The sequence below is a fragment of the Chlorocebus sabaeus genome, chromosome 11, assembly GCF_047675955.1.
Source record: "Chlorocebus sabaeus isolate Y175 chromosome 11, mChlSab1.0.hap1, whole genome shotgun sequence".
In the NCBI taxonomy this organism is placed as follows: domain Eukaryota; kingdom Metazoa; phylum Chordata; class Mammalia; order Primates; family Cercopithecidae; genus Chlorocebus; species Chlorocebus sabaeus.
Window position 1 is genome coordinate 72,596,763 of NC_132914.1, and position 20,173 is coordinate 72,616,935.

A 20,173-nucleotide genomic window follows, 5' to 3' on the forward strand; every position below is an offset into this window, starting at 1 on the left:
TTGCAAGAGCTCCTGAAGGAAGCACTAATATGGAAAGGAAAAATGGTTACCAGTCACTACAAAAAACACACTGAAGTACACAAAGCAACAACACTATGAAGCAACTATATGAACAAGTCTGCAAAATAACCAGCTAGCATCATGATGACAGGATCAAATTCACATATAACAATACTAACATTAAATGTAAATGGCCTAAAGGCCCCATATAAAAGACACAGAATGGTAAGCTGGATAAAGAGCCAACATCCATCAGTGAGCTGCATTCAAGAGACCCCATCTCACATGCAAAGACATACATAGATTCAAAGGGATGGAGGAAAATTGACCAAGCAAATGGAAAACAGAAAAAAGCAGAGGTTGAAATCCTAGTTTCTGATGAAACAAACGTTAAAGCAATAAAGATGGAAAAAGACAAAGAAGGGCATTACATAATGGTAAAGGAATCAATTCAACAAGAAGAGCTAACTATCCTAAATATATATGCGCCCAATACAGGAGCACCCAGATTCACAAAACAAGTTCTTAGAGACTTACAAAGAGACTTAGACTCCCACACAGTAACAGTGGGAGATTTTAACACCCCACTGTCAATATTAGACAGATCATAGAGACAGAATATTAACAAAGATATCCTGAAGTTGAACTCGGCTCTGGATCAAGTGGACCTGATAGATATCTGCAGAACTCTCCACACCAAACAACAGAATATGCATTATTCTCAGTGCCACAAGGCACTTACTCTAAAACTGCACACAATTGTAAGTAAATCACTCCTCAGCAAATGCAAAAGAACTGAAATCATAACAGTCTCTCAGAACAAAAGATAGTCAAATTAGAACTCAAGATTAAGAAACACTCAAAACCACACAACTACATGGAAATTAAACAACCTGCTCTTACATGACTCCTGGGTAAATAATGAAATTAAGGCAGAAATCAAGAAGTTCTTAGAAACTAATGAGAACAATGAGATAAAATACTAGAATCTCTGGAATGCTGCTAAAGCAGTGTTAAGAGGGAAATTTATAGTGCTAAACACCTACATCAAAAAGCTAGAAAGATCCCAAATTGACATCCTAACATCATAACTAAAGGAACTAGAGAACCAAGAGCAAACAAACCCCAAAGCTAGCAGAAGACAAGAAATAGCCAAGATCAGAGTGAAACAAGGTGATACAAACATGAAAAACCCTTCAAAAAAATCAATGAATCCAGGATCTGGCTTTTTGAAAAGATTAATAAAACAAATAGACTGCTAACTAGCTATTATCATAAATAAGTAAAGAGAGAAGAATCAAATAGACACAATAAAAAATAATAAAGGGGATATCACCACTGACCCCACAGAAATACAAACAACCATCAGAGAATACTATAAACCCTTCTGTGCAAATTACTTGGAAAATCTTGAAGAAATTGATAAATTCCTGTAAACATATGCCCTCCCAGGACTGAACCAGGAAGAAGTTGAATCCCTGAATAGATGAATAACAACTTCTGAAATTGAGGCAGTAATGAACAGCCTATCAACAAATAAAAACACAGGACCAGATGGATTTATAGCTGAATTCTACCAGAATAACAAAGAGGAGTTGATACCCTTTCTTCTGAAAAAATTCCAAACAATTGAAAAGGAGGTACTCCTCCTAACTCATTGTATGAGGCCAGCATCATCCTGATACCAAAACCTGGCAAAGAAACAACAACAAAAAGCATCAGGCCAATATACCTGATGAACATTGATGCAAAAATTCTCAATAAAATACTGGCAAACCAAATCCAGCAGCACATCAAAAAGCTTATCCACCACAATCAAGTTGGCTTCATCCCCAGGATGCAAGTCTGGTTCAGCATATGCAAATCAATAAATGCAATTCATTATATTATCAGAACTAAAGACAAAAACCACATAATTATCTCAATGGATGACAAAAAGGCCTTCAATAAAATTCAACATTCCTTTATGTTAAAAACTCCTCTCAATAAAACAGGAATTGAAGGAGCATACCTTAAAAAAATAAGAGCCATTTATGAGAAACCCATGGCCAATATCATACTAAATGGGCAAAAGCTGGAAGCATTCTCCTTGAAAACCAGTACAAGACAAAAATGTCCTCTCTCATCACTTCTATTCAATGTAGTATTGGAAGTTCTGGCCAGAGCAATCAGGGAAGAGAAAAAAAAAGGGGGGTGGTATTCAAATAGAAAGAGAGGAAGTCAAATTGTCTTTGTCTTTGTTTGCAGATGATATAATCCTATATCTTGAAAACCCCATTATCTCATCCCAAAATCTTTTTAAGCTGATAAGCAACTTTAGCAGTCTCAAGATACAAAATCAATATGCAAAAGTCACAAGCATTCCTGCACACCAACAACAGACAAGCAGAAAGTCAAATCATGAATAAATTCCCATTCACAATTGCTAGAAAGAGAATAAAATACCTAGGAATACAGCTAACAAAAAAAGTGAAGGATCTCTTCAAGAAGAACTACAAACCACTGCTTAAGGAAATTGGAGAAGACACAAACAAATGAAAAAAACATTCATGTTCATGGATAGTAAGAATCAATATCGTGAAAATGACCACACTGCCCAAAGTAATTTATAGATTCAATGTTATTCCCATTAAACTCATTGGCATTCTTCACAGAACTAGAAAAACTATTTTAAAATTCATATGGAACCCAAAAAAAGTCTGTGTAGCCAAGACATCCTAAGCAGAAAAGAACAAAGCTGGAAGCATCACACTACCTGACTTCAAACTATACTACAAGTCTGCAGTAACCAAAACAGCATAGTACTGATACAAAAACAGACACACAGACCAATGGAACAGAATAGAGAACTCAGAAATAAGACCTTACATCTATTATCATCTAATCTTCGACAAACCTGACAAAAACAAGCAATGAGGAAAAGACTCCCTATTTAATACATGGTGCTGGAAGAACAGGCTAGCCATATGCAGAGAATTGAAACTGGACAACTTCCTTACAACTTATACAAAAATTAGCTCAAGATGGATTAAAGGCTTAAATGTAAAACCCAAAACTATAAAAACCCTAGAAGAAAATCTAGGCAATACTATTCAGGACATAGGCATGGGCAAACATTTCATGACAAAAACATCAAAAGCAATTGCAAAAGCAAAATGGACAACTAGGATCAATTAAACTAAAGAGCTTCTACACAGCAAAAGAAACTATCATCAGAGTAAACAAGCAACCTACAGAGTGGGAGAAAACTTTAGCAATCTATCCATCTGACAAAGTTCTAATATCCAGAATCTACAAAGAATTTAAGTAAATTTACAAAACAAAAAGTCATTCAAAAATGGGCAAAAGACATGAACAGACACTTCTCAAAATAAGACATTTATACATCCAACAAACTACAAAAAAATAGCTTAACATCACTGGTCAGTAGAGAAATGCAAACCAAAATCACAATTTGATACCATCTCATGCCAGTCAGAATAGCAATTATTAAAAAGTCCAGAAACAACAGATGCTGGTGAGACTGTGGAGAAACAGGAATGTTTTTACACTGATGGTGGGAATGTAAACTCCACAATAGTCAAACCATTGTGGAAGACAGTGTGATAATTCCTCAAAGATCTAGAACCAGAAATACCATTTGACCCAGCAATCCCATTGCTAGGTATATACCCCCAAAAATATAAATTATTCTATTACAAAGATACATGCACATGTATGTTCAGTGCAGCACTATTTACAATAGCAAAGACGTGGAATCAATCTAAATGTCCATCAATGATAGACTGGATAAAGAAAATGTGGTACATATACACCATGAAATACTATGCAGCCATAAAAAGGAATGAGTTCATGTCCTTGGCATATATATATAATATATAATATATAATATATACATTATACAGGATATACATTATATATTATATTATATATTATATACATTATGATATATAATATAATATATATATTTTATATATGGTTTTATACATGTTTTTAAACCATATATTCAATTATCCATTTATATTAACCATATATAACATATATAATATATATTATATTTTTTATATATATGGTTTAAAAATATGGTTTATAATATATATTTTATATATATATGTGTGTGTATGTGAATATATATATATATTAGCTTACAGACTGCATAAAACAGATAAAATATAAAATACAGAAAAACAGACCACAGGACAGATTTGGCCTCTGGACCATACTGTGCTGATTGCTACTCTACAGAAAATCCACTGGAATCTACCAAAACTCATCTAAAACTAATAAGTTTAGCTTTTAGGATACAAAATAAGTATACAAAAATTAATTACATGTCTGCATACTAACAATTAACGAGCAGAAATTGAGTGAAAATATCATTTAAAATAGCATAAAAAATATAAATTATCTAAAGAAAGAGACATATACTGAAAACTGCATAATATCGTGAGAGAAACAAACAAAGACACAAATAATTAGAGAGATAGACGTTGTTCATGAGTTAGAAGACTCAGTATTTTTAAGATGTCTTTTTTTCTTTTTTTCTGAATTGATCTATGGATTCAAGACAATCCCAGCAAAAATTCTACCACATAAATTGACAAGTTGATCAAAAAATTCATGTGGAGACACAAAAATTTTGAATAACCAAAACAACCTGAAATAGAATAAATTTAAAGGACTAATACTATTGTTTTCAATTGCTAATAATATGGTTTTCAAAAGTTATTAAAACTGTAAAATAATCCCAACATTGTGGTATTTGCATAAAGTTAGACAAATAGATTAGTGGAATAGAATACAGAGATCAGAAATAGACCCACACATGGCTGACCACATATTTTCAACTAATTTTTCAGAAATGAACAAAGGTATTTCAGTGAAAAAAAATTAATAAATCATACTGGAACAATTAGTTATCCATAAAGTAACTTGGATCTATACAATGACAAAAATTAACTCAGAATGAATTGTAGATGTATTTGTTCATTTCATACTACTATAAAGAAATATCCAAGACTGGGTAATTTATAAAGGAAACAGGTTTAATTGACTACATGGCCTCAGGAAACTTACAATCATGGCATAAGGCAAAGGGGAAACAAGCACCTTCTTCACAGTGCAGCAAGACAGAGAAGAGAAAAGGAGGAACTTCCAAACAGTTTCAAAACCATCAGATCTCATGAGCACTCACTATCATGAGGACAGCACGGGGGAAAACCCCTATGGTCCAATCACCTCCCTCTCTCAACACGTGGAGATTATAGTTCCCTCCATCAACACATAAGAATTACAATTAGAGATAAGGTTTGGGTGGGGACACAGAGCCAAACCCTATCACTTTGCCCCCAGCCACTCCCAAATCTCATGTCTTTTAACATTTCTAAACCAATCATGCCTTCCCAACAGTTCCCCAAAATCTTAACTGATTTCCGCATTAACTCAAAAGTCCATAGTCCAAAGTCTCATCTGAGAAAAGGCAAGTCCCTTCTGCCTATAAGTCTGTAAAATCAAAAACAAGTTAGTTATTTCCTAGATACAATGGGGATACAGGTATTAGATAAATGCTCCCATTCCAAATGAGAGAAATTGGCCAAAACAAGGGGGATACAGGCCCTGCACAAGTCCAAAATCCAGTGGGGCAGTCATTAAATCTTAAATCTCTGAAATAATCTCCTTTGGCTCCATGTCTCATATCGGGGGCATGCTGATGTAAGAGGTGGGCTCCCACGGCCTTGGGCAGTTCCTTCATGGGTTGCTACTGAAAGTTTGTGGCTTTTCCTGGTGCATGGTGCAAGCTGCCATTGGATCTACCATTCTGAGGTCTGGAGGATGGTGGCCCTGTTCTCACAGCTCCACTAGGCAGTGTCCCAGTGGGGACTCTGTGTGGAGTCTCCAATCCCACCTTTTCTTTCCACACTACCCTAGTAGAGGTTCTCCATGAGGGCTCTGCCCCTGCAGCAGACTTCTGCCTAGATATACAGGCATTTCCATACATCCTCTGAAATCTAGGTGGAGGTTTCCAATCTTCAGTTCTTAACTTCTGTGCACCCACAGGCCCGACACGTTGCAGTCTTTCTGCCCCTTAGCTCAGATAGGTCTGAGTTCTTGTCTCACAACCAGGAAGAATTAGGTGTGCGGATACTGGAGAGTGAGTGGAGTAGAATTTATTAAGCAAAAGAGAAACTCTCAACAAAGAGAAATGTGGCAAGAAGGGAATGGTTCCCTTACCCAAAGGCTGGAAAGTACCCCCTTGTGGCTGGTTCTGGGGCCTTTTATGGACTCAGAATGAAGAGTATGTGCTGACTGGTCTGTGAATATGCAAAAAAAAAAAAAAAGTTAAAGTAAAGACACCACTCAAAGATGGCCACAACAGTGTCGAAAACTAATTAGGAAAGGATTGGCATATGTAAAATAGGTGAAGGGTGGGTATCAATCAGAGGAAAGTGCACCAAACAAGAAAACAAGTTCTCAATCCAGTCCAAATATTTAACTTGTAGCTTGGCTTTCAGGTTATAAACTGTCTTTGGCTTGAAGGTGGGGTTTCACCAGGGACCCAAGCCTATCTGCCTAGGCATTTGGCTGCCTTCTGCTACTCTCAACATCACATTGAAGTCACCAAGGCTTGGGGCTTGCACCCTCTGAAGCAAGAGCTGAAGCTGTACCTCAGCCCATTTTAGCTGAGGAAAGAGATGTAATTGACTCATGGTTCCACGTGAGTGAGGAAGCCTCAGGAAACTTACAATCATGACAGAAGGTGAAGGGGAAGCCAGCACCTTCATTACAGTGCAGCAGGAGAGAGAAGAGTAAAGGAAGAATTTCTAAACACTTTTAAAACCATCAGATCTCATAAGAACTCACTCACTATCATAAGAACAGCATGAGTGAAACCACTCCCATAATCCAATCACCTCCCTCCTTAAACGTGGGGATTACAGGTTCCTCCCTCAACACATGGGAATTACAATTCAATATGAGATTTGGGTGGGGACACAGAGCCAAACCATATCAACAGACCTAAATGTAAAATCTAAAACTACAGAAATTTTAGAAGAAAAGATGAACAAAAACCTTTATGACCTTCAGATAGCCAAAGATTTTTAAACTACCACACTAAAACTATGATATATAAATTTAATGTCATTAAAATTAAAAATAACTACTATTCAAAGACACTGTTAAGAGAATGAAAAGACAAGCCACCTGGAAGAAAGTCTGTAAACAGCAACAATAACAGCAACATATATCAAATAAAGGATGTACCCTGGAATATAGGAAGAATTCTCACAACTCAATATAAAGAAAACTTACAACTCAATCTTAATGTTTTTTTAACACAAAGAGGATATATAGGTAACAAATACACACATAAAAATGCTCAACATCATTAGTCATTTAAAAAATACAAATTAAGGTCACAATAAATACCACTATACTACTATTAGAATGGCTAGAGGGTGGCCATGCCAAATGCTGGGGACAATGTGAAGGCTATGGTATTCGCACGCACTGTTAGATCTGTGTCCCTGTAATGATGTATGTATGAATGCTTTGAACATTCATAGCAACCCTATTGGTAGTGACCAAAAACTTGATCAACCCAAATGCCCATCAATGGAAGAATATGTAACTAAATTGTGGCATATTCTTTAATGGAATACTACTCATGTTGTTATGTTTTTATGTGTGTACTCTAAGTAACACATTTTTTAAGTCTTTCACAGATAGAAGATAAAGAGCCTTTGAAAAATTTATGATTTATACTATTAAAAATCAGGCATAATAGCTGTCAAGTCATACATCATCAAATAGAACTAGATAAGGACTATGATATTATAATTTAAAATTAAAACATGAAACACATGTTTATGTTTGTAATTTAAATATTACTTATTTCATGTACCAAATGAAGCAATAGTCATACTATCTATGACAAAAACTTTGCAACCATCACATGCATAATTACACTGGGTCCAGATCTCATTATTGTTCTATAGAATATTCAAGAATAGAACTTCCATGTGGTTCATCCTGTAAGGAATTGTTTTAATAGTTTATTTTAACAAAAGAAATGAAAATAAAATTGAGACATATTATTTTTCATTTTCAACGTTTATGACTTAATGAATGACTAAAACAACTTGCATACATGTGTGAAAAAAATTGGAGAAATTAACAGCCACTTGACTAATCAATGTTTCTCTTTTTTACAGAGGAAATTTTGCAAATATGCCTCCTTACACTAAAGGAGAATCTTGCTCTCTCTGCTCGAAAGAAGAGAAATGTGTAAAGAACCTCTGCAGTAAGCAAAAAATAATATTATATTTAAAGAGTAAAGTTTCCATATATTTATTATATTTTAAAATTTGACTTCTCAAGTTTACAAATTAGGGACAAGATTTGATTGTTGTTATCTGATGATATAAATCATTTGTCATAAATTTTAATACTTAAACTCAGATGATTCTTGCTTTCTTCACTGATTACTCTCCCTCTGAAGCTAAAGAGCATAAAGGAAGGAGGTACAACGATGATTCAATTTGCTGCTGCACTGAAAATAACTATGTGTTGAAATGCTTCTTATTTTTACTTGCTTTCATTGACCTCCTTTTATTAGTTATTAGAATAGTGATCCATTCCGAAGTAATTTGTTAGTCAATGTCCAAAGTAATTATGATTTAAAACTAACATGTTTCTCTTTCATGATTAACTTTTTCATTCTCAAAACAAATAAGATTTTAAAGGCTAAAAGTATAAATTTTGGGCAGTGAGACCAGAGGAAAAAAAATGGAGCCATGCGTCAACAAAATGTCAATCTCTGCAAAATATTGGAAGAGATTTATTCTGAGCAAATATGAGTGGCCAATGACCTGTGAGACAGGCCTCAGGAGACCCTGAGAACATGTGTCCAAGGTGGTCAGGCTACAACTTGTTTTTCACATTTTAAGGAGACATAAGACATCAATCAATACATGCAAGATATACATTAGTTCTGTCCAGAAAGGCAAGACAACTGGAAGTGGGGCTTGCAAGTCAAAAGTCAAAGGTAGATTCAAAGATGTTCTGATTGGCAATTGGTTAAGTAATTGTCTAAAGGCTTACAATCAATAGAAAGGAATAGCTGGGTTAGGATAAAGGGTTGTGGAGACCAAGGGTTTATTAAGTAGATGAAACCTCAAGGTATCAGGGTTCTGAGAGACTAGATTGTAAATGTTTCTTATCAGATTGAAAGAGTCTCTTCTATTAGACTTAAGATCTGTATTGGTGTTAATGCTGGAAAGCTGTTTCTGAATTCCAAAAAGGGAGGAAGGTATAACGGGACATGTCTGACCTCCCCTTTCCTATCATGGCCTGAACTAGTTTTTCAGGTTAACTTTGGAATGCCCTTTGCCAAAAGTAGGGGTCCATTCAGATGGTTGCGGGACTTAGAATTCTAGTTCTGGTTTACATTATCCTCCTTCTGGCCAACATTTGCCAGAGGCAAAATCAACGGCCAGTAAACATTTACTTTATCCCATAGTTTTGCCAGGGTGGCATGGCTGCCTGTCCCAGGTTCATCCTGTCCCTCAGCGGAATCCCTATTGCCAAAGGACCTAGATCCAAAAATTTACAGCCAATTTAAATGTTACAGCCCAAATGGGAATGGACATGGACAGGCATTCACTAACTGTTAAAGTTTTTAAAGTAATATAAAAGCCAACCAACAAAAACACAAAGGTGAAGATACAAAATTGACTTACCTTTAACTTCTATACGTTGAGCTGCTATAATCTTGGTTTTAGTTACAGACTTAACAGCAATTAGCTACACAAAACATAAGCATTATTAAAACCTTTTAAGCTAAGGAATTTAGAGATTTTTGTTGTGCCACATTTCTTTTTGTTGTCTTTAGTAATGTGTCCTAAGGTGTCTGATAAAAATTTTTTATATATAATTATCTGCATAAATCTCACAACTGGTAGTATTATACCCAGGAGGCTTTGTCATGGATATCTTTATATTCTTTCAGTAATAATTTGTTGTTAATTCTACAGGAAGCAGCAAATTACTTATGGTTAGAATGGATTAAAAGGTGCCACATAAGAGCTCAGAAGGCAAAGTCCCTGTTTTATCAGCTGTTTAGGCATCTGTGTACCTATCCTTGATTGAGAAGAGCTGAACTAATTATATCCCTCAAAACCAGCCCTTGTAATCTCATGCAACCACCTCTTGCACAACAGTCCCTGGACCTAGAAGGAGGGTATTTGTATTGTTTTAGCAACAGAGCATATGCAATGAAAAGCAGATCAGGCTCAATGGGATTCCAAATGAGGAAGATTTGCAGGTTTTGTCAAGTCATCTGTAGTTCTCAGAATGCCATGATTCTGGTTTTCCTGGAAGAAGTAAAACCATGAGTGATCAATCACATTAATAATTTGACAATTAAAAAAGAATGTGTGTGTTAGAACAGAAAAAGGAAACTATTCCACTAGAGCACTAACTAAAAACATAAAAAATTATAACCTGGTACTCTTTAGAGTATCACTTTAGCCAAGAGATACTCATAATTCAATTTGCACTCAACAACAAAAGTCAGCACCGGAATTGAGTAACAAGTGTTATAGTTTTCCTTTGAAACAATTTACTTCTTTCTCTAATCCTCCTTTACTACTAAAGAGAAATTATAGTAAAACCAATTTGTGTGCAAAGTAAGTTTTAGGTTTATTATTTGGCCTGATCATTTGCATAAAGTGCAACAAGAATTGATTGGCCATATAGACTTTTTTCAAATTGGCTTTGCTGTAATTTTACCTAAACATATGTTATTCTAGTTAAAGCCTTGGTAAAATAACCAGTGTCTTCTATTGTGCTTTTTGAAAAGAGAAGACTCTTAGTAGATTTACGCAAATAACTATATTGTCGTAAAATCAGAATACTCAGGAACTGTTTTTGAATTTTGGAGAACTCAGGCAGAGAGAAAGGTAAATTTTCTCACAAAAGTGTACTTTACCCAATTACTCTAAACCATAAATCACTCAAAGGAAAAAGATTTTCTTGCCTCTTCTTTAACCAGAGAAGCAGCCCTTGATATAAGATGTTGTTTGTTCACCTTGGAACTTCTATTCACAAGCCAAGTAGCTCTTGTCAGATGAGAGCTGTTTATCAGGAACTGTAGAATCTAGCAGCTCCTCACATAGAGTGAGACCCAGGGGCAAAAGAGGCCTCCTGGTCATGACCTCCTCCTTGTATCCCCAGGTAGCAAGATCCTATATAAACCATTTTTATTTTATCATAAAATTTTGGGGGCACCATTATTTATATTAACACAAGGGTAGCTTCAGTTAACACCCCATAGCAAGGCAGTAAATGCCCCATAAGTGGAAATTCTCTAGTCCACAGTCCTTGTAGTTGTCATTAAGAAATGCTCACAGATTTTTGCCATAGGCCCCAATAAATGCTCCATAAGGAGTTATCAAGTGGAGGATTTGTCCTGAGCAGCACTCAGCTTCTACCCTATATTCTGTGGGCTCGGGCAGCCTTACTAGTTCTTTTAGCATATCCAGTTAACATTTCACAAAGCGCAGATTTTCATGCCTTCAGATTTATAGTATTACATAGGGGAAACATTCCCAGTGAGATCTAATACCCAGTTTCATAAGACATGTAGACAAAGGAGGTCACAACTACCTTACGTAAAGCCTGTTTCAACATTTCAAATCTCATAATACTATCAACCTTTACATTTTTATGTTCTGGTCCTAGGAAATGTTCTTCTCTACCACTAGACTATTTTACCTTTACTAATGAATATGTATTTAAGTTCCCAGCAGGGAATTAAGCCAAGAAACTCAGTCTCTTTTGTCAATCTTCATCTAAATTTGCCTCAACAGTGCCCCAGGCAATGTCAGCTTTCTCATTATAATATCTGTCCTTTGATTTTTCTTAAATTTCCCCAATCTAGGGGCAAATGCAGAACACTGGTGTGGTGCTATTTCATGTTGGAGGATTGGCAGTGATTGCCTTTGGTCCACCCAGTCTTTGATAGTGTTGTAAAGACCTTGAACTCCATGAATTTTCATTTTATTTATTTCATTTATTAATAACCATTTAAAGATTTCCACTCTTCTGAGATGAGTCCTTTGACTCCCTTTTACCTTTCTCTTTTCTGCTGTTAATTACCTTAATGTTTTATTAGCATCTCTGAGACCCATGAGGGAAAGCAAATTTGATAAGTTTTCTCAAAGAGTTGTTCAGTTCTATAGGAGTAATGTCATCTGGGGTGCCCTGTAAAAAGAGCTCCCTTAAGCACAGCATTTACAATGACCTTGGTAATAGGCATATTTGGTGAGTGAATATCCTCATCATCATGAAGCCAGTCCCACATGGCTTGCATATGAAGCATTTCAGCTGCCTCATCTGGGGTCCTCCACTTGGCATTTTACAGGAAGAGTTGGGCAGTCTCCTTCTCAGGGTAAACAGAACCTACAGTAGCATTTATCCAATCCACTAGACTGGTCATTGTCTCAGGAATAACCTCCTGTGCATCCATATCACATGTATACTCATCAATTGTTTAATAGTGAGCTACGGGTCCTACATTGACCCAAACATGCTCTTTCATTGCATAGCATTTAAAAACAAAGATACTGTCCTTAAAGTAGTTATTTTTACAATCCATTATACTAAAGGTTTCTCAGGAATCTGATGATATGAATCTACAAAATGGAAGAATTTTTTTTACTTTATACTCTCTGGTTTTAATAGTTGCTTGGTTTTGCCCCTCGCCAACATTGACTATTTTCTTAGTAACTGCAGGTCTTAGAGGTAATTTTTACTGGCCTTGGTTAATTTTTCCCTTTGTGGGTAGCTTTGAGGCTAGTGGCCTGAGCTAACTTACATCTGAATTTGGTCCAGCCTTCAGGCCAAACACAGCACTCTTTCACTTTCATTATACCTATTACAAATAACAATAACCAAGGGATTGAATATTTTGCCTTTTTCTTAGTAGTCTGCATTTTCTTACACATTCAGTGAACTAACTCTCTAGGAGTATGACTATGATTCATCTCTAAATTGCACTGGCAACTTTTACCTTTAGTAACTGAATGCAGTCCAGCTGCAGCTCCTTAATATGGGTGACCACATAGCTACCCAATAGTCAGAGGTTTCTTATTCCCCACCCTTTTATTTTCTCTTCATCCATTTGGTATTATCTGCATATTTGTGTCCTTTATTTTAAAGATACTCAAATAGCCTCTAAGCTAACAAAAATATTATATTCTCTTTAGCAAAAATCACATCCTTATGTTTCTATAAACTTCACCAAAAACAACAACAACAAAAAAACAAAAAAAAACACTTTTTACTCTCCTGCTATTTTAGCTTTTAACATCCCAAATTCCCAGTGGGGAAAAACAAATTACTTAATTTAACATAACATGACCTTGAAATTTTAAACTACTGGAGATAATTTTGAGATTAAATTTACCAAATTAATCTGAATGAATATTACTAAAGTCATGTGAACTAAAAGGTATCAGAGTTAGCTTCTATTAGTTTCATATGCACTTACTTCTCTTGAAGCCAATTAATTAGAGCTCTTGCATATTTTGGTAGTGAAATATCACTTTTATATGACACATATAAACATATAGATAAAACAGACATACAAACAAAAGCAGATCCTATAAGATTTTTTATTTGCCTGTTTTCATATATTCTTTCCCTTATTTTAGACTATTAATTTTAAAAAGTTACAGGAGCCAACTAAAATTGAAGGAAAGAGTTACCATCCCAGGACTTCTCAGAAGTTAGAAAGAGCTAAAGCAGCAGGCTACAGCGTAAGTTGAACTTCTGTGACATCAATCTAAAGAATTTTAAAATTAAAATTAAAACAGGTTATAGAATTTAAAAATTAATTGATAGGTGCAGCAAACGACCAGGGCACATATATACTTATGTAACAAACCTGCACATTCAGCACATGTATCCCAGAACTTAAAAATTCAAAAAATAAAAATTAAAAATGTCTTCCATTAAAAGTCAATATTTTTAATAAAAACTTGTTCTAACCAATTTTATAGTCTTGTATCAGTGTATTTTAATATCAAAGTCCAATTTCTAGAAAGACTATTAAAATTTCCTTTTAACTATAGCCAACTTAAATGTAACTTTAAAAAAATTTTTTTTTTTTTTGGCTAATCTTATTATGACTTACACAGACTATTCGTGAAAAGTTTGAACTTTCAGGTTCGTCTTAAACATCCCCCTTTCTTAAACAACTAGATAGTTTATTTTAGGACAAAAATTTACCACACAAGATTATTTCTCATACAAAAATATTTTTTAACCTTTCTTGCCAAAAATACCTCTTAATAAAACTTCCTTTAAGTCTCTCTTATTTCCTGGTTCCTTTTACCTTCTTTTGCATATAACTTTTAAATAACCTTTGAATTAAATAAACATTATTTACCTTTCAATAAGAACACATTTTTAAAAAAATGTTTTCCTATCATTTTTCAAACTGGACACTGCCCAGAGAGTTAATGAATATCCAATGTTAAATATAACTTTAGATTCAAACAAACTTTAGACAAGTGTGTTTACAAACATTTATTCTATTACATTTACCTCATTAATTTATTTAATAGTTCACCTAGTGTATTTATAAAGACTGATAGTCATCATTTAAAATTATTTCCCTGTTAATCATTTTTGCAGCCTATGAATTGTGGGTGTTCACTCAAGAAATAAACTTAAGGCTGACTATATGAGTATTTTACCAATAATTCAGTATGTAGCTGTTTTCATTAAACCAACAATACCAAATGTCTTATTCAGCAAAAATTACACAAGCAAAGATTATTCTGTTTTGGGCTGGCTTTATAGTTTTACAACCCTATGCAAAATTTTGACACTTTATAATATTTGCCAGGGATAAATATGAACCCACTTGATCAATAAACAGAAAGAAAAATGCTACAGTTCTAATTCTAATGTTACTTTACCAAGAATTTTAAAGCCAGTTTATTTATTAAAGATTTTACTTAAGTCATTGTCATGTGCGTCCCTGTGAAGAGACCACCAAACAGGCTTTGTGTGAGCAATAAAGCTTTTCAATCACCTGGGTGCGGGCAGGCTGAGTCCGAAAAGAGAGTCAGTGAAGGGTGGGGCTGTTTTATAGGATTTGGGTAGGTAAAGGAAAATTCCAGTCAAAGTGGGGTTCTCTGGCGGGCAGGAGTGGGAGTCACAAGGTGCTCAGTAGGGGAGCTTTTTGAGCCAGGATGAGCCAGGAAAAGGAATTTCACAAGTTAATGTCATCACTTAAGGCAAGGACCGGCCGTTTTCACTTCTTTTGTGGTGGAATGCCATCAGTTAAGGCCGGGGAGGGCATTTTCACTTCTTTTGTGATTCTTCAGTTACTTCAGGCCATCTGGGCATATACGTGCAAGTAACAGGGGCTGCGGACGTGCAAGTCACAGGGGATGTGATGGCTTGGCTTGGGCTCAGAGGCCTGACATTCATGTGAATTTGAAAAGCATGTGGGCTTATTATTTACTTAATTTATGATTACTCTTAACTTTAAGCCAATTTGGTACCTTGTGGCCACAATCCATAACAAAATACATAAACACATACACATCATAGAAAGATCCTATTTTTTATTTCAGAACTCTAGCCATAAGATATTAATACAAATTCACTGGTTTACAAAAAGGAAGAAGATTGGATCTAAACAGTGGGTTTTGTCTCAGTAGAAAAGTAATAGCAGATTTAAAGCAGGCAGAAAAGAAAATAGAGAAGTAGAGAACTTAGGAACTCTTGAGGTGCAGATTGACCTTTGGGCTATGAATTTTTCTTTGATGTAATTTGCCCATCAGCTTAAAATGTGCAAAACAGACCATACTATGTAATTAGTTTGAGTACTAGTAATCCTGGCATGCCCTCAAACTTTTTCATTTTGCACAAACACTCGCAAAGAGAGGCACCCTAAAACTCACAGGGCGCCCCAAAGTGGATCATTCTCCTTGTCTTTCCTCATTTTCAGATTGTTGCCCACTTTTTTTTTTTCTTAAAAGGAGGAATGGAGTTGTGGCCTAGGGTTTTTTTGTGTGGTAGATCAATGTGTGCTGATTTTGGATAAGACTGCAGTGTTTTACAAATGAGTCATTTCCACCTGCTTATGTGTCTCAGTTTCTCTCTCCAGAGGTCTATCACCTCTGAGAGGGCTAAAAATGCCAAGTGAACAGCTCTATATGCATTTCTTAAATGAGTCTTTTAAAACTAATTTTGTTGAGGGTTCTCCGTAGGGCCACTGCATGGCCAAAGGGGTAAACCACCCAGATGATTCCCATTCAGCCCCCAGTCACCCAAGGGGCAGCTTGCAGCTGGGAGTAACAAAATGTCCTTTCTCTTCAGAGCTGAGGTGGTCTCTCATTTATCTATAAAAATGAAAGTTTAAGTTTGTTACAAAAATGCACAGACAAGCCAATTGAGATTAATTTTGGAAGAAAAATTAAGGGAGAAGACACTTTAGAATATACCTCCAAAGTGGAAACCAAACAGGTTACCCAAAAGGCAGGGGTTCTCCTTGGCTTTAGAAAAAGGCAATGGACAAGATCCTTTAGAATGCACCTCTAAACTAGAATTAGGATCCTAAACAACAACTTCCTAGGAGGGAAAAAAAAGAGAACTTTTTGACTCTTTTGTAGTAACACTTAGCTTAAAACACAAACATATTGTATAGCTATATCAAAGTATTTTATTTATGTCCTTATTCTATAAGCTTTTTTCCACTTACAATTTTTATTTTACTGTTTAAACTTTTTGTTAAAAACTGAAATACAAATACACACATTAGCCTAGGCCTACACAGGATCGGAGTCATCAGTATAACCATCTTCCATCTCCACATCGTGTACCACAGGACGGTCTTGCACATCAAATTATATTCCTTTTTGTAATATATTTGTTATTATAAATATTTTAGAATTTTATTTTATACTTGATTTTATTGGCTTAAAAAATGTAAATGCTTTTGTATATTAGTCTATTAACAGTTTTACCAAACTCTCTTATTATTTCTGACAGTTTATTGATTTTCTTGGATTTTATATGATGACAAATCATTTTTCTGTTAAAAATAATGCAAGTTTTGTCCTTTCTTCTAATCTTTATATTCATTATTTCACAAATATTAACAGACAGTTCATTTCTCCAGTGCAATATCGAGCATAAGCTGTAACAGTAGACACACCCTTCTATTATTCTTAAATTCAGAGACAATGTTTCACCATTGTGTATGTTTGTTTTAGATTATTTTCATTGGTCTTCATTGTCAGGTTATAAAAGTTTTCTCTTTTCCTTATTTTGCTGAGTTTTTAATTTGAATAAATGTTAACTTTAACAATTTTTTCCTCCATCTCTTGAAATGCTATTTCTTTCCTTTTAATGTCTTAAAGTTGTAAACTGTATCAAAGGGTTTCTAATATAACACAGCTACACTGTAAAATTTCAAAAGGTACCAGGAGTTAAGTGATGCCCCAGTAACACAATATTACGTTATTCTTTCATTCTTGTGATAAATCCAATTTGGTCATGAGGTTTCCTTAAGAGATGACTAGATCCTTGTTAACTTTTTATTTACAATTTTTTGCATTTATTTTTAGAATTGTGCTTGGCCATATAATTTTCCTCCTGCATTTTTCCTTGATTTTGACTTCAAGGTTGTATTAGCCTCATTTTAAAAAGTTGGCATTTGGAAATAATTTTTCCTTTAGTATTTTGGTTACAGTTTGTATAAGATTCTGATTATTTAATTTTTGAATGTTTAGGAGACATTCTCTGTAAAGCTATTTTGTTCTAATGCAGGTGTGTTCTGTGTAAATTTAAATTACTGATTAATTTTTTTAATCATTATGGGATATTTGGGTTTGTGGAAGACTTTGGCAAATTTTCTGTTCTATCCACATTTCAATGAAATACTCTTATATTTTTATATGTACTTCGTGTGTAGTTATGTTTCATTTATGTCCTATTACTTTTGACTTGTACTTTTTCTCTTTTTTGTTGATCAGTCTTTATTAGAAAACATATTTTATCTTGGTTTGCTTCTTATTTGAGATAGGAAACATAGCATAACAGTGATATATATAGACCTTGGAATCAGATGGTTTAACTCAAGAGGTGATTAAGAGAATTACATTTGATTAAATACACAAAATTATTTAAGCCGCCCAAAAAGTAATTTTTCAATACATTTTAGCTATTACTATAATTAAGTTCCAAATTTTCTATCATTTAACCCAGTTTATATTTTGTAGCATTCATTGCTCTCTGACATTATCATTTTTACTCATTTATTTAATTTTAAAATTGAGTATAGATTTTTCTCTCCTCATTTTTCCACAATAAAATGGATTTTATTTTTTCCTGGTAACCATTATAGCCAAAGCTAGAATCATGCTGAATATGTAGTAGAAAGTCAAAAAATTAATTATTTTTTTTAAGTAGATTATTTCCTAATGAAGTGCTAGATGCTATTAGAATGGTAAACTGGGGAGGAAAGTTTGATGTGGAAAAGACATTGAGAAATATTTGGAGTAAGGAACATTACAGAAATGAATGAGATTGTTAATGAATAGTTCTGGCATACAAAAAAATTCAACATGAACAAATTACCTTTCTTCAGGGACTTGAACTGGGAATGAAAGAGTGGGAAAAATAAAGTTAACTACTTTATAGCTTTGTCTGTTTTTAACTTTTGTGGCTTCAACACAAGAGGTATTTTAGAAATATTTGTTGATGGCCGGGCACGGTGGCTCACACCTGTAATAGCAGCACTTTGGGAGGACGAAGCGGGTGGATCACGAGGTCAGGAGATCCAGACCATCTTGGCTAAGACGGTGAAACCCATCTCTACCAAAAATGCAAAAAATTAGCCGGGCGTCGTGGCGGGCGCCTGTAATCCCAGCTACTCGGGAGGCTGAGGTAGGAGAATGGCGTGAATCCGGGAGGCGGAGCTTGCAGAGAGCCGAGACCGCGCCACTGCACTCCAGCCTGGGCAACAGAGCGAGACTTTGTCTCAAAAAAAAAAAAAAAAAAAAAAAAAAAAGGCCGGGCGCAGTGGCTCAGGCCTGTAATCCCAGCACTTTGGGAGGCCGAGACGGGCAGATCACGAGGTCAGGAGATCGAGACCATCCTGGCTAACCTGGTGAAACCCCGTCTCTACTAAAAAATACAAAAAAAAAAACCTAGCCAGGCGTCGTGGCAGGTGCCTGTAGTCCCAGCTACTGGGGAGGCTGAGGCAGGAGAATGGCGTGAACCCGGGAGGCGGAGCTTGCAGTGAGCTGAGATCCGGCCACTGCACTCCAGCCTGGGCGACAGAGCAAGACTCCATCTGGAAAAAAAAAAAAAAAAAGAAATATTTGTTGACATAACACTGTTGGTAGGAAGCATCATAAAGAGTTTTAAATACTGTAGGATTGAGTAGGAAGGTTTCATTTTCTTGTTAAAAAGTCAAACTAATTTTTGTTAGTTGATTGTCTTATTCTAAAAGCCACAAAAGCAAAGAAATATCTTTTCTTGTTTTGTAACATTTTATAATGTTAACTTCTATTTTTACTTTAGGGACTCCACAACTTATTATACCTAATCGTATGTATCAAAATGTTTTAGTATTAATCAGATTATTTCCTCCCATTGAAAATGAATTGAACTCTTAACTATTCTGGTTTTCTTTTCATTTTTGCCAGAAAATCCATTTCTGAAGCCAATGGGGAGAGCACCTCAGCAGATAGCCTTTAATCCATTCAGCCTAAGTTTTCTTCTTCTGAGACTCTTTTAATGTCATTTATATACAAAAGAAATTATCAAATGTTAAAATAAAAGAATAGTTTATTGCTTAACTTATCATCAGTTTGATTCTTTATTGAATCTTCTACACTCTTTCCTAATACCTAAATTTAATGTTTGTTTTTAACTCAGAAAATGTATTGTAGTATGGAAAATGGATGGCAGTAGAATAAAGTCTTAAGATTAGTTTTAACTACAAATCCATATGTATAACCAAAGTGTTCCACTCTTTAATTTTCTAATGAGAATGGATTTCCATTTTAGTTATAGTACATTTAGAGAACTAAAGTCATTTCAGATATTAGATAGTTTCCTTATATACTAGCAGTTTCCTTTATGA

General features: G+C 34.9%; 1 protein-coding gene across 2 annotated transcripts in view; it reads left to right on the top strand.

The window, feature by feature from the left end:
* Nucleotides 1-19,890, top strand: part of GLIPR1L1 (GLIPR1 like 1) — a 38,291-nt gene extending 18,401 nt beyond the window's left edge. The window contains exons 4-6 of one of the 2 annotated variants that reach the window (XM_008004053.3): nucleotides 8,214-8,302; nucleotides 19,609-19,635; nucleotides 19,734-19,890. In XM_008004053.3, coding sequence (XP_008002244.1) covers nucleotides 8,214-8,302; nucleotides 19,609-19,635; nucleotides 19,734-19,825 — 208 coding nt within the window. In that variant the 3' untranslated portion in view covers nucleotides 19,826-19,890. The remainder of the gene's footprint in view (nucleotides 1-8,213; nucleotides 8,303-19,608; nucleotides 19,636-19,733) is intronic. The other variant, XM_008004054.3, reaches the window with a different exon arrangement.
* The last annotated feature ends 283 nt before the right edge of the window (nucleotides 19,891-20,173 follow it).